Source organism: Eschscholzia californica, unplaced genomic scaffold (assembly GCF_041429995.1).
Source record: "Eschscholzia californica isolate CP2 unplaced genomic scaffold, dmEscCali1.0.p SCAF_2, whole genome shotgun sequence".
Taxonomy (NCBI): Eukaryota; Viridiplantae; Streptophyta; class Magnoliopsida; order Ranunculales; family Papaveraceae; genus Eschscholzia; species Eschscholzia californica.
Genome location: NW_028238309.1, coordinates 6,173,702 through 6,189,293, shown reverse-complemented (window position 1 = coordinate 6,189,293; position 15,592 = coordinate 6,173,702). Strand labels below are relative to the sequence as shown.

At 38.1% G+C, this 15,592-nt stretch overlaps 1 protein-coding gene across 1 annotated transcript; it reads right to left on the bottom strand.

Moving 5' to 3' along the window:
• Positions 1-238: 238 nt before the first annotated feature.
• LOC147555663 (uncharacterized) lies at positions 239-991 on the bottom strand. Its single transcript, XM_086658511.1, has one exon. It carries the CDS (start codon positions 989-991, stop codon positions 239-241), a length of 753 nt encoding a protein of 250 aa, XP_086514637.1.
• Between the last annotated feature and the right edge of the window lie 14,601 nt (positions 992-15,592).

The following is a 15,592-nucleotide window of genomic DNA, read 5'->3' as shown; positions in this document are numbered from 1 at the left end:
TTTAGTGCACAGAAATTTTAACACCCCATTTTTATTTACTCCATAATAAAAGTATAGAGGAAGTAAGATCTTGTAGACAGTGTTGTTTTGTTCATTACATAACACACTGATTATCTCAAAGTTTTTTTTTTTTGAAATCCATTCCATTAATACCAATAAAAGTTACATAGTTCACCCCATCAACTAAAGATAGGGGTCAAAATGCAAAACAAGCTAACCACAATACTAAAAACCGAAATTACGCAACTCGCCGAGATGAGTCAGCAGCTAAGTCATGAGCCATCGAATTGAGGTCACGTGGACAATAAGTAAACGTGACATGTAGCTGTCGCGCGCGGTCCCTCAAGTCGTTGATCAAATCCAGCAGTCTCCAAGGGATGAACGGATCTACGGCCGAGATTAAATCTAGGGCAACCCTAGAATCCCCTTCAACTATATAAAAGGCTTCCTTCCTGTCCTCCATAATCTCCACAGCCGACCGGAGCCCTAAGAGCTCACTGTGCAGCGGCGATATAGGTGTAAATAGATCTGTCCTAATCTCTATAATGGTTCCATTTTCATCTCTAGCTACTGCTGCACATGCAGCTCTTGTTTCTTTGTGAGACCCATCGAAGTTAATCTTTGTAAATCCAGCCGGTGGGGGACACCATCCATCTGCAGACATCATGTGAAGCGATAAAAGGGGGTTAGAAGTAATCGACGCATACCTGAGTTCATCTCTTGTCTGCCACCAACATCTCTTCAGATCCAGCTCTCTATTTCGAAAGATAAGTTCATTTCTTCCTTTCCACCAATTCCACATGAGTGTAGTTAAGCAATACCATCTGTATTCTCTGTTTTGGTTTGATTTTAGGATCGATTTTAGTAGGTCTATTGGATGTGATCCTATTTGATACCTTTCTGTTTCACCTACTAACCCTAACAACTGTTGGAACTTTGGACAGTAGCCGAAAAGATGTTCGACTGTCTCGGGTTCATTTGAATCACACATCCTGCATGTAATAGGTATTGAATCGATTCTCTTCCCTATATTGCTTAAATTTGCTAGACCGTCGTGGATTAGTTTTCAAATAAAGATTTGTACATTTGGTTTCATTTCTTTCATTTTCCAAAAGGGTTTCCATGGAAATTCTTCGGCTTTATCACTAAGCTGAGGTAAGCTTTTAATTTCTGTATAGTACGACTTGGTCGAGAACTTGCCCCCTTCAGTAGGAATCCATATTAGCTTATCCTTTTGGTTTCTAGCTGAGATCTTCATCCCTATAATTTCCTGAGCTGTCTGACTATCAAAATACTTGTTGATAAGCTGAACATTCCAGCTATTTGTATGCTTTATGATTAAATCTGCAACCCAAAAGATGTTAGATGGAAGTTCTTTAATCATTACTGGTCTGTGGGTAGGGGTGTTGAGGATCCATGGATCCATCTGAATTTTGACGTTCGAACCGTCCCCTATGATCCACAGAACATTCCTCTCCAATGTGTCTCTAGTATGCATAATGGATCTCCAAAATGGAGAAGGGGAGGGTGGGAGAGGGGATGACCAAAAGTCATCATAGGTCAAGTACTTTCCCTTTAGAATCTTGACCCAAGTGTCTGTGGGGTGTGTCAATAGTCTCCAAGCCAATTTTGCTATGAGTGCTTCGTTTACTTGGGCCAGGGACCTAATACCCAGGCCACCTTTGTGTTTAGGGCTACTAATAATATCCCACCTGATAAAATGTATTTTCTTTTCATGTTCTTCGTGGCCCCACCAAAAATTACGTTCCGCTTGTTCGAGTTTGTCAATGACCCCTGTAGGCAATAATTGGTAGCTAAATGGGTATGTGCAGTACGGCCCTAGCACAGATTTTATCAAGACAGTACGTCCAGCTTGCGAGATCAATTTTTCCTTCCATCCTGACAAAGATTTTTGAAATTTGTCTATAAGCCACTCATGACTTTTAATACGGTTACCTGGTTTTAAAAGGAGAGCTCCGAGATATTTTGCCTGGTCCGTCATTTTTGGTGCTCGGAGTTGATCGACATAGAGTTGCTGAATTGTACCTGGGACCCCTCTACTAAACAGAACTGAAGATTTTTCAAAATTTACCTTTTGCCCCGAGAAGGCCTCATATTGAGCAATTAATTGTAATATGTTTTCTAGGTTTTCCTTGTTAGCATTACCAAAGACAATCAAGTCGTCCGCAAATAAAAGATGAGTGATGCTCGGACAGGCTTGATTGATCTTAAACCCTGTAAATTTCTTTTGATTTTCATAATGAGAAATTAAGAGGGAGAGTGATTGGGAGGTTAGAATAAAGAGATAGGGTGATAATGGGCACCCTTGTCTCAGGCCCCGAGAGGCCGAAAAATCACCCACCAAATTCCCATTGACCTTAATATTGAACCGGGTGGTAGTAATACAACATTTAATTAAATTGAGGATCGTACCTTGGAGTCCCGTGGCAGAGAGGACTGTGTAGAGAAAATCCCAGTTGACCCTGTCATATGCCTTAGCCATGTCCATCTTTAGCGTGAACACCCCTTTTTTCCTTTTTGTTAAGTTCATCGAATGCAACAGCTCTTGAGTAATGATTATATTGTCCATGATTTGGCGCCCGGGAACGAACGCATTTTGTGTCCACATAATGTTGTCCTCGAGATATGGTCTCAATCTATTTGCAATGATTTTCGTGATGAATTTGTATACTGAGTTGCAGAGGGAAATCGGTCTGAAGTCCGAGGCCTTACTCGGGTTTCTGATCTTAGGGATCAAGGCTATTGTTGTCTCATTGAGGGTTGGATCGAAAGACCCCGTGGTGAAAGTCTCCTTAATGAAAATAATCAGTTCTGCCCCTAGCACCTCCCAATTGTGTTGGAAAAAATTTCCGGGTAACCCGTCCGGACCCGGACTTTTCATCGACCCCATCTCAAAAACAACGGCCTTGATTTCCTCATCTGAAGGAACCCTAGAGATATGGGTCAGGGCTTCATCCGAGAATACCTTATATGCTTTGATAATCTCAGTTGGTGGATCCGTCACGTGTTCTGCCTGAAACAAGTTCTGAAAAAAGTTTATTAGTTCATTGCAAATGTCACCTTCATTTGTGGAGAGTTGTCCTGAAGTTAGGCGAAGTTGGTGTATTCTGTTTTTCTGTCGCCTCGTAGACATAGCTATGTGAAACGCTTTGGTGTTCCTATCTCCGTTGAGGGCCCACTTTGATCTTGTCCTTTGTTCAGCTTTTGTTTTCTGGACTTCCTCGAGGTGCATTATCTCCTCTTGGATGCTGCTCTCTATAAGAAGTAGGTCCTCTGTCGGTGCAAGACTTTGAATATCTGCAAGTCGTTTTCTCAAAATTTTAAGTCTATTTTTCAGAATGCCGAAGGCCCTTTTACTCCAGGTTTGAATGTTGTCTTTAACTAAGGAAATCTTCTTAAGAAACGTTTCCTGAATGTTTTCCCAACTCTCAGCAAAAGTTGTCTTATAATCATTGTGTTTAGTCCAGTAAGCCTCGAAATTTGAGATAGTGTGGATCACATTGCCCTGAACAGCCAGTCTAAGCAAAATAGGGGCATGATCGCTATTATACCTCGGAAGGTGAAAGACCCCAGATTCAGGGAATTTCGACAACCAAGAAGCGTCACATAGAACACGGTCTAGCCTCTCCCTAGTTAGATGATGTAAAGCCTTACTATTGGTCCAGGTGTAGGCTGGTCCGTTGAACCCTAGGTCCAGGAGATTGGCCTCGCTAATGAAATGCTGAAAGTTAGTCAAAAAAGGGATAGTAGAACTACCTCCCCACTTGTCCGACCTAGAACTCATGGCGTTTAGATCGCCTATACAACAGTATGGATTCGCTACATTTTTAATTTTATCTAACAGGTTAGACCAGAATGGTTGTCTATCTTGTACTCTCGGAGGGCCATAGACACAGAATAAGTCCCACGGGTCTGTTTGATATTGAGTAGTAATAGTAATATGAATATAGTTTATAGACGAAGAGTTGACAACGACCTCGATATCATCGGACCAATGCAACAATAGGCCACCACTTCTACCCGTGGCCGGAATATCAACATAATTTTGTAACTTAAACTTAGAAAAACACGGAAATACAACATAATTAGAAATTCTAGTTTCGGAGAGAAAAACTAGCTGTGGTTTAATCGCTCCTAGGAACTGAGAGAGAGTCTCTTTTGTCGGGGCGTTCCCTAGACCCCGACAATTCCACGCTAGTAGATTCATGGTACATCCGGCATTTAGGTTGCCGGGACCCGTTCTTCCTGCTCCTGTAGTGCTTGTCTGGCTGTCCTTTTATAATGTTTTTTGGAGCGTTCCACATGCTGTCCTTCCAGGGAGATTGGTTGAATGTTGGGGTCTGGAATGACAGCGTAATGAGTGACCTGTTGATCAGTTTCTAGTACTCTTGGGTCTTCTCCGCCAACATTAATCGATGTTACTCCTTCTGACGTTTGGACTTTGCTCCTTTTGACCTGCGAGAGACTTGACAAAAGTTCACCAAAATTAGTTCGGATATTTGGTGTCTGTCTCACTGTCTCGGGCCCTTCATTTGGAATTTCCAAATTCGTGTTCCCGGTTGGGTCGATTGAAAGTCGCTCCAGTCCTAGAGATCCCAACTCTCTGCCTAGGGATTTGGCATTTAATGGAACCTTAAAATTATCTTTGTATTTGGGTTCCATTGCTTTCTTAACTAATTGACTCTGTTCAAAAGAGAGACGCTGTTTAAGGAGGTCTCCAAACGCTAACATGGTTGGACAGAACTTGATAGTGTGGCCGAGATAACCACATGACTGACAAAATCGGGGTAGTTTTTCTACCCTGATTTCAATTGCAACTAACTTTGAATTTGAAATTTTCAGATAAACAATTTGAGGAAGAGGTTTGTTTAGAGAAAACTCGATCTTAGCCCTTCCAAATAAGCTCCACTTTGCCGCTTCCTCTGGAGTCGTCTGCCGGTAGTTTCCTAATGCTGCTGCACACCTATTGACTGTCTCACAATTGAGAAGACCTAGCGGGATTCCATGGAATTGTGTCCAGAAGCAGGCCGTATCAAATTTGAGTTCTCCTGGAGGACAATCTCCTCGGCAAGGTTGAAATACCATAAGTTCCTCCTGTATAACCCAGGGAGAGCTATCCAACGCCAAATCAAGTTCCGTTGCTGTGAGGAAACGTATAATGAAAGTATTTTCCTTTACCTCCGTTATCACAAACTTGTTCGGACCATGGATAACCCTGGCTAGTCTCATCATTGCTTGTCCGATTTCGATTCTTTTGGTACTCTGTATCCACACAACGCCTGTCTTAATCATATCCACTTCTTGGTTGGTGTTTTCCGCCACTTCTACCATCGCCGGTGGCTGTTCGATGGTGGTTAATGCTTCGAACTGTTGAAGAAACTGTGTGTTCGTGTCTGCCATGACTGAAAAGATGAAAATTGATAAAAGAGAGGGAGTCTAAAAACGAAATTGAGACTAAATCTCGAGAATAAGAATCTCCTGTAGAGAGACTAATGAGAAATTTCTTTGCTAAAATAGACGGTAGGAGGAGGCGCAGGGGTGGGAGACATGGGGTAACTGTTGAAAACTGCTAAAAACGTGGGAGAAAACTGCTTTTTTGGCCGGAATGTAACTAACTTAGCACCAATGGAGGAGGCTCCGATTTTCAAACAAAATCGCACCGCCCGGGAGCAAAATTAGGAACATATTGTGTTGTGTGATTATCTCAAAGTTAACTGAGTGAGTGGTCTCAAAATATGCTAATTTTATTCATCTTCTATTTCCCATACGTTGAAAGAGGGTTAATGTAACCACTAACATCTTAGCTAGACGTGGATTATCTGAAAGCTAGCTGAGTGAGTGGTCTCAAAATATACTACTACCTTTATACACCATGGCCCCTCTCTTTATGTTTTGGTTATTGGTACAAAAATTGTCCCTCGAACCACGGACTATCCTCAGGTCGCCAATTGACGTAGTCCGGCCTGACGGATCTATAAATTGGTCCACCTAGGGTGACCATGTCAATCTTTAGTCTTGGTGAGCCCACATTTCCGGCTTGCATTGTTGTTATCTCTCCTCTATGTAGGCCCCTCACCATGATTTTCCACTAATAACGTGTTTGGGTGAAGGAATCATGAGTCTTTCGGATTCATGGTCTAAGGATTAATGAGTCCAAATGATTTTTTTGGTTTGTTGGGTAACTAAAGAATCTCATGATTTATTGTTATTTGATTTTCTTTTTATCGAAAATACTTTTTAATTTTTTTTAAGAAACCGTTTTTCTCAAGACTCGTTTTTTCAAGACCGTCTTTTTTTTTTTTTATTTTTAATAAATCGGTTTTTCTCAAAAATCGTTTTTTTCTGAAAATTTTTGTTCCTTGAAAATTGTTTCTGAAAAAACAAGGTTCCAGGAAGAACGGTTTTTGAGAAAAAAAAAATTATTCTGAGAAAAGCGATTTCCAAGGAAAACGTTTTCCTGAAAAAACGATTCCTCAGGAAAAAAAAATAATTTTTGGGAAAAACGATTTCTAGAAAAAAACGTTTTCCTGGGAAAAAAATAATTTCTAGGAAAAAGCGATTTCCTGCGAAAAACGGTTTAGGGCAAAAATAATTTCTGGGAAAAAAATGTTTTCAAGGAGAAAAATAATTTCCAGGAAAAAAACGGTTTCTAAAGAAACGATTTTCGAAAACAAGATTTCTGGAAAAAACGATGTTTGAAAAAAAAACATAGTCTTAAAACAATTATTTTGTTGAAAAAAATACATTTTTACAGAAATATTTTTCTGGGTTGATTTTAAGTTTGAAATGTAGGTTTAATAATTCAAAATTTTTACAAATCTTAGGGTGTAGGGTGGGATTTTGGTCTAATAAAAAGTTTGAATTTAAGATATCTTTAGGATTCAAGAGTCTTAGGATTTTTAATAGCCAAATAGACCAAAGAATCTCAATTCCTACCAAATCTCAGTTACGATAAGAATCCTATTTAAGAATGTTGCATCCAAATGCACCATTAACCCATTCTCTATTGGTTAGTTAATCAAATTTTTTCAGATATGTTGTTGGAAGAAAATTGGTTATGGTCGTATCCCGATAGCTCATTACGATATACGGTTAGTTTTGGACAAATTAATTTGGTAAAGGGTTTGATTAATCCACCTCTCTATGGAATGTCGAAAAGTGATATCCAAAATTCAATAGTTCAACGAAAAAACAAATAAGTGACTTGTTCAACATGATGAATCGCTGGCATCACCATGGGATCTACTCTCCACAATAACATCGTAACGAAATAATATTCTTCAAAAATCAAAACCAGTTGAGAAGTCTTAAAACATAAAGAAAACTAAATGAGGCCACCAAGTTCAACTTGGCAGGACTATTGTTACTTTTTTTTGTTTTTTTTTTGAAACCATGCGAATCATTACATTCATAAGTGATTAAATCACAATGTTACATGGAAGATAATTCTTATTTCTCTCCTCTTAAAACTTCATGAGAGTTACATACCTTTAAATGCAAAGTGCCTCATGAAGGGAAAGAAATTGGACCAGACACTGACTCCATACAATGACCATAGAGGTCGAAAAATAAAAAGATCCTAAAGATCGAGGATGAAAAGACCCTGAAGGTCGTGAATGAAAAGACCCTAAAGGTCGACAAAATAACTGAAAATAATCTAAAATAACTTATTGAACTAAAACTAAAAGAGCCACCGCCGCTAACGTCGGAAAACCGCCCCTGTCGCCGGAAACCCGCCTCTGAACCCAGATTTGGCCGGAATAAATGTCGGAGACTTATAGCCGGAAAAGTTACTCCTTAAAATTCCATTTCAATTTTCTTCTAAAGCCGATCGATAAACCACTGTCTTCATTGATTTGATGGAGATAGATAGAAACTTGCTTCCTCTATTAAAAGGAAACCCTAGATAGAGCTTTCTGTTCCTTCTTCATCTTCTGTTTAATTATCTATTTATCTCTCTGTAATTGTTGTTGGTTCCATTTCATATGTTGTAGTAGAGCAAATTCAATGATAACAAGACATCAAACAAACACCTTTTTCACCATTAAATGGAATTATTAGAACCCTGGGATCAAAACATGAATGAAGATGATGTGATGGGATTTGACATCGACTCCGGCAAGAAGAATTGATTTAAGAAATTGAAGCAACAGGGGATGAAACCATTGAAACTTAAAGCAGACTCAAAATGAGAGTATGATCCATTGAATCTTCTTCCAAGCCGTACTTAGAGAAGGAATTTGATGTAGACGCAGCGGAAATATAAAAGCGATAAATAAAGTAAACGAAGAACGGTTAAATAACTGAATAAACTGAATAAACTATAAACTTTGATTTGGTTTTTCTCTTCAATATGTATAATAAAATAGACTAGACCTCCTTTTATAGGATAACAAACTTTCCTAGATAGACTCAAACTAGGATTCCTAAAAGGGTTATTTCCCTAATGACCCCCTACTTTGTGACCAGCTTCCCGCCTGGCCCCCTACTTTACAAGAAATACCCATATGGCCCCCTTCCGTTATAACACCGTTACTCTCTCTCTTCCATTTCTTTTCTCTCTCCTCCAACATGTTTTCTCTCTCTGCCACCTCGTTAAAACCTGCCAACTCATCATCTTCTCCGGGAAAGGTCGCCGGCCGACCAATTTCCAGCCGGCGACCTTTAAACCTAAAAAAAAAAAAAAAAATTTTTTTTTTCATCTCTCCTCTCTCTCTCTAAAAAAAAAAAAAAAAAATTTTTTTTTTTTTCACCTTTATGGTCTGTTCCGGCAGACCTTAAAGGTCCTCCGGCGAAGGGTAACCCCCTTCGCCGGAGTTTAGAGAGAGAGAGAGAGAGAGGAGAGATGAAAAAAAAAGGTCGCCGGCCGGAAATTGGTCGGCCGGCGACCTTCCCGGAGAAGATGATGAGTTGGCAGGTTTTAACGAGGTGGCAGAGAGAGAAAACATGTTGGAGGAGAGAGAAAAGTAATGGAAGAGAGAGAGTAACGGTGTTATAACGGAAGGGGGCCATATGGGTATTTCTTGTAAAGTAGGGGGCCAGGCGGGAAGCTGGTCACAAAGTAGGGGGCCATTAGGGAAATAACCCTTCCTAAAATAATAAAATACTCAAAACATAGAAACTTCAAAATAAAGAAATATCAAATTAAAGTAACTTCCTAATCCTATACTAACTAGGACTACTATTATGGCCGAATAGGATGTGGGCACGCGTGGACGTGAGCCCACATGTTATGCGCCTGCATCAGCACCCTGTTCCCCAGAAGGTTCGTCCCGAACCTTTTCAATGAAGAAAACCTTTTGAAGCACCCGCATATGATGAACTTCGCCATACCTATCCTTAATTCTCACTTTTCACGAAATTTCTTGGAAATCCGTAGAAGACAATGATGGACTAGTGAACCCACTAGAATCCGGACCCTTTGACATGCCAAGATTCGCAAAATCAACAATAGTGAAGAAATATCCAACAAATTGCGACATCGACCGTCATCTTTGAGTTTCAGGAAAGAAATCACAAATACGACCTTCTTTATTGGGAAAACAACAATGAATGTCGTCTTCAATTCCAATATGAAAACCACCTTGTTTCGTTTCATAACCACCTGAAATAACTGAACAAGGTGTCGACTATCTTCAAACCCGTAGAAAAAACTCGTAGAAGCATAACCAAGTGCGATTAAGATATCGATCTGGAAACATGTAGCGTTGATATGATACGCAAAAACTACCTTCCCACGTTCATCTTCGTGAATTTTATAAACCCGAACTCGATAATCACGTGGAAATTTAGTTACATTCCGAGCCCACATAGTTCCAAAATTTATATGTTTGACATAAGCTCTGCTTTTTCTAGAAGGTATTGTAGCAAAATTACCTATCGCATGAATATTTCTAAGAAATTCCTTATCGAACACATTAGAGACGTGAATGATCAGTCCCATTAATTTGAACACTTCAATAGAATTTGGTTCATCAATACCATGAATCCTCCCCAATACCAGAGTCACTGGCTTTCTTGTATCTATAAGATATAATTGACACATACTAACAACACAAAAACTAAACCCATCATAATTAAGCCCAAAAGTTTTTATCTTCTCACCAGGAACAATATGTGGTTGTAGATCTTGTATCATAACAAAAGATGGTTGCTGAAGATAACCTCTATTTGATGGATTACCCATTAACGTAACCCATAAATCTGATCCTTGAAAGATATTTCCAAAAGGAGAAGCGCAAGAAGCCGAAGTTCGAGTTTGTGAAACTGTGAAGGCTCCTGGATCCCAAACAAAGTAAAGAATTTCTTCGTCGAGAGAAAAATCATAGTCTTCACTGAGCAAAGGAATGTCTTCTTTAGGCGATGATCCAGAATAGAAACTGTACGATTGACTCAAGGGTGTTGTGACCGAGCTTCTGTTATGAATATAGTGAGTACGTTTTTCTTCATGGTAGTTATAAATTAGCCTCAAATTTCCTTGCCCAACTCCTATGGTGTCATATTCACTTCCCTTGGAAGTATACATGGTGGAACTGGCAAAAAAATTAAGCCAATACTTTGGAGCATCTTTCTGGGATTTACCCAAGTATGCCTTAGCATAAGAATTTCCTAAGGGCAAAGAAACGTTGACTAAGGGTAATATTTTGGACTTGATTACGTTGTCGCTTGAATTCCGAAAAGTAACTGAGCCACTGATAACTTTTTCTTCCACCAAATTCGAAAGAATTTTGTTATGTTTAAAGTGAACGCCTTTATTGGTATCATCTTCTTCTATTATTTCTTTGTAGTTGGAATCATCTTTTTCACAATCTCCCTCTTCAACTTCTTCATGATCAACTTCTTCCACTTCTTTGTATTCTTCTTTTTCTTCTTCATGATTGAAAGATAAAATCGACGAGGAATATGGTTGACGTATTAATGTTCTGAGGTCGTCACACATATCTTGAATCTTAGCTAAATCGGATAGTAGTGATTGAACCGTTTCAGCAGAAGTCGTTTGTGGTGGTGGTGGTGGTGTATAAGAAGATGGAGGTGATGGTAAATAAGAGTACGGAGGTGGTGTATAAGAAGATGGAGGTGATGGTGAATATGGTGGTGAGTACGGTAGTGGTGTATACGAGGACGGAGGTGGTGTATAAGAAGATGGAGGTGATGGTGAATATGGTGGTGAGTACGGTATTGGTGTATACGAGGACGGAGGTGGTGTATAAGAGTAATATGGATGTGAAGTTGTATAAGACAATGGTAGGGGTGGTGACGGTGATGATGAATACGGTGGTGAATTCGGTGGTGGTGAATGATTAGAGTACAGCGGTGGAGTATAAGAGTACGGTGGTGGTGTATAAGAGTACGGAGGTGGTGGTGATGGTGGTGGTTCGGTGTTTGTCGGATAATAAGAGGATGGAGGTTGCGATGAGTTTTCTCGTACGGTTTCTCCCGGATTCCAGTGATAATCGTACGAATTCTTATTCTCATACACACATGATGCACATGAACATCGATTTGTTATCCCTTGATGAGTATAATCTGATTGAATATAATCATCATGACGAATATAATACGATCGATACGGATTTAACAGGTCTGGAAAAAAAATTCCAGAATCATTATCCAAAAACTTTGGTGGCTCTGAATACCACATGATGTAGACGCAGCGGAAATATAAAAACGATAAATAAAGTAAACGAAGAACGGTTAAATAACTGAATAAACTGAATAAACTATAAACTTTGATTTGGTTTTTCTCTTCAATATGTATAATAAAATAGACTAGACCTCCTTTTATAGGATAACAAACTTTCCTAGATAGACTCAAACTAGGATTCCTAAAATAATAAAATACTCAAAACATAGAAACTTCAAAATAAAGAAATATCAAATTAAAGTAACTTCCTAATCCTATACTAACTAGGACTACTATTATGGCCGAATAGGATGTGGGCACGCGTGGACGTGAGCCCACATGTTATGCGCCTGCATCAGAATTGGGTAAATCACCATCTCGAATCAAACTAAACAAAGTTAAGAGTTTGATCCCGCTCAATCACCACCATAGCCCGAACGAATCAAACGATTTAGGATAGAAAAAGAGGAAGAAAATTATGAAGGAAGCATAAAAGAAGGAGATTTCCCTTCGCCGGAAAGGCTGGATCTTGAAACTCTTTCTCTAGAGAGAAAACCGTTTTTCCTTCACTCCCGAACTCTCTGTCCAAATATACCGTTGGATAAAATTAAATGTTAGTTTTTTTTGTTAAGACAGGACTATTGTTACTTTGTTGTTTTTTTTTTCTTTTTTTTGTTGAAAGAGATTGTGACTTGTTGTTACTTGTCCCATTTGTTACCTTATATGTTCACATTGAAAAATATGAATAAGCTCAAACAGTTAGATGCATTCTACCACTTCGCTCCATGAGTATTTGTTTTTTTTGTTGCAATCTCCATGAGTATTAAGAGAATGTCATTATTATACTAGAATACAATTATGTCGACATAATGTTTCACTTGATCATTTGAAAATTTATTAATTGACTAGATGTAACATATAAACTTCGAAAATAATAGCAAATGGTAAAATGGAGACTTGGAGAGAGAGTGAGAATAGGGAAAGAGAAATATTGCTTATTGGTCAAACTATGACAACTTTGACAACATAGAAAATGAGCAGTCGATATAAGGGCATAAATCTTGTTAAATCAATCGTATGCTATATTGAGTGTCTAATACTGGGCTTTTCCCAATCCTAAGTGAATTCGGCCTTCTATTTGCTAAACATTGTGGAGGCATGAAAAAATTAATTCGTGGATCCATCAATACTGGTTGAGTAAAAAAGTTCCTACCGTGACTGCTACATTTGGAGTCTGCAAATTGGAGTAACACGTTCATACTCTTTAAAATATGTTGATATTTCCAAAAAAGAAAAAAGAAATTCTAGGTCACGCTAATAACCTACATGGGCCTCACATGAACGATCTTATGGCACATAATAACAACCAATTAATTCTAAGATGTCGAGTCCTTTAAAGTCATCTTCAAATTTTTTGTTTTTGTTGAAATTAAGTCATCTTCAATTGATATCATGATATGTGATGAGAAAAATATCTAAGAAAACATGACAAAAAATATGATATAAAATGTTGTCGCAATGGGGACCATCTTAAGAAATAAATAAACAAAAACAACAGAAAAAGTATATGCTTAACTCTTCTGCCGTGTGACCACCATCTCTCTTTCTACGAATAATTTAATAAAAATCTCAACCCTCCTACCCTTTCAGTGCGTAACACGGCCCAATCACAATGAAAATAACGGCTATGTTATTTCAATTTTGTTGGCGGTGGACTTCATCCCGATTGATATATTTACAGATCTATCTATTAATAGATAGATCTTAATCTAATTTATTTTATTTCTGGAACCCACGTTTTCTTTTTTAAAATACTAGTGTGACTATTCAAACTATTAGCACAATAAAAATAGAAAATGACAATTGAAATTAAACTTTGTATAATGTAAGACCCTGTACGTTGTGTTGTCATTTTGATATGTATATTAACTTACAAAAATAGAGGCGGATTTATCTTTCAACGTTGATTATCGGTCACGATACACGATTACATAAGTAAAATATGTACTATGTAAACATAATTTTTATGTCATTGGAATATGATCCTTCTAACTGTCTCTTTTCTCCAATAATTACAAATTAAAGACTAAATAGTGATTTATTGGGTGAAGAGAAGTAAAGACAGATAGAACCTGATTTTAATCCCACTTTCTTTTGTTTTAGAATCAGAGTAGGGTGAAGGGAAACCTACCAAACAAAATATTTAGTAAGCCAAGACTTTGGGGGAATAAAGAAAAATCTCCGGAGAATAAAGATTTAAAGACATATTTTATTTTTAGACCACAAATTGACATGATTGTTATTGACTCCCTAAACTTCAATTCTTCATTATCCCTTCTTTCTTCCCCTTTCTCCCACTGAATCTCACAAACTCTCTCTCTCTCTAACAAACTCTCTCTCTGTCGTTCTCTCTCCCCCCCCCTCTCTATCTGTCGGTCTCTCTTTCCCCTCTCTCCGTCGTTTTCTCTCTCTCTCCCCTTCTCTCTCTGTCTTTCTCTCTCCCCCCCTCTCTCTGTCGTTCTCTCTCTCTCTCTATCTCTCTCCCTAATCTAGGATTTCCAAATTATCTATCTTTATCTCCCTGATGTAGGGTTTCCTACATAAATAAGTTTCTATAACTTAGGGTTTCTTATGATTGTTGTGCTTGTTGTTCATTCCTGCCTATTGAAGGCAAAATTTGATAATCGTAGAGTGAGATTTAGGCATTTATAAAAAGAGAATTGTGATGTTTGTTCTATTGAAGAAAACATGGAGGTGGTGACTAACTCTAATGAAGAATTTTAGATTTTAGGAGAGTAGGTGGATTTCATTATTTTTTGCACTTGATTTATTAAGGTATAAATACTATTATTAAACTTTAGATCATAGTTTAGTTTGACTAGAGGCCCGTTTTTGTTGTAATTTGAATTAGATGGTTAGACGGTTATTATCACAATGGATCAGTTGTTATTAATAGTTCCTAGTCGATTTCCAAAAACAAGAAATAATCACTAATAGTTGTTGTTGCAGGATATACCTTTGGGAAACTCTAGAGGTGCCTATCTACACATAAACCTCACCAACAGTTTGGCGGCAGAAAGGCGCCTATACACCTACTCTTTTTCCATTCTCAATCATTGACTTTAAAGTTGTTTACCATTGACTTGGTGACCTGAGCCCTGAGGTGGCTAACAGCATTTACAACCCAAATTTGGATATTTTGAATTTGGGTCATAAAATACTCCAGATTCGTTGGAGGGTCACTTTTTTCTTATATTTTGCGCTTTGGTCCCAAAGTAATAGATTTTACGTTTTATCGTCATTGATTCGTGAAGTAACTAATTGTTATTACTGCTGTTATAATTTTATTTTGTCAAAGTTATTGAGGGTCTCTTTGAGTGACATTCACGACCAACCACTAATAATTATTAACTGTTTTGCGATCTTCTCTCTAATAGTTTTTTATCTGCTAAACCATGTTATCATCTTCTTCCTTCAAAAGATATGTTTACTATTAGCAAATATGTAAAGCTCTCTAAGCAATTCGATGATCTTACGTGCACACAAGACTTATCATAATTAACAATTCCAGTTTAGGTATTTTTATTATCTAATGTAGTGTTATAATATCGCTAATCTGATTAGGAAAATCATGTTAGAAGGCCCCAGACTTGTTTAAGATCTGGTTAAACAAAATTTTGTATAATATATATGTTACATCCACCATTGCCACTTTTGCTTTCTTTCTCTAGAAACGTAAGACTGGGGGGACCCTAATTCGGAGTTCCAGAACAATCGATTGAAATCTTAGGGTTTTAGTTGTAGATCGCGACCAAGACCGTGGTGTTTCATGCGTCTGCGCCACAAGCCACCCCAAGATTTCAATCGAACTTAAACCCAGAGTGAGATTTCCCCAATATTTTAATTTTAGAGAAACAAATAGAAGATGGTAGTGGTGGACGAAGATGG

What these genes read in the sequence shown, in the direction of transcription:
- LOC147555663 (XM_086658511.1), bottom strand. Translation starts at nt 991, where the DNA reads ATGTGTGATTCAAATGAACCCGAGACAGTCGAACATCTTTTCGGCTAC.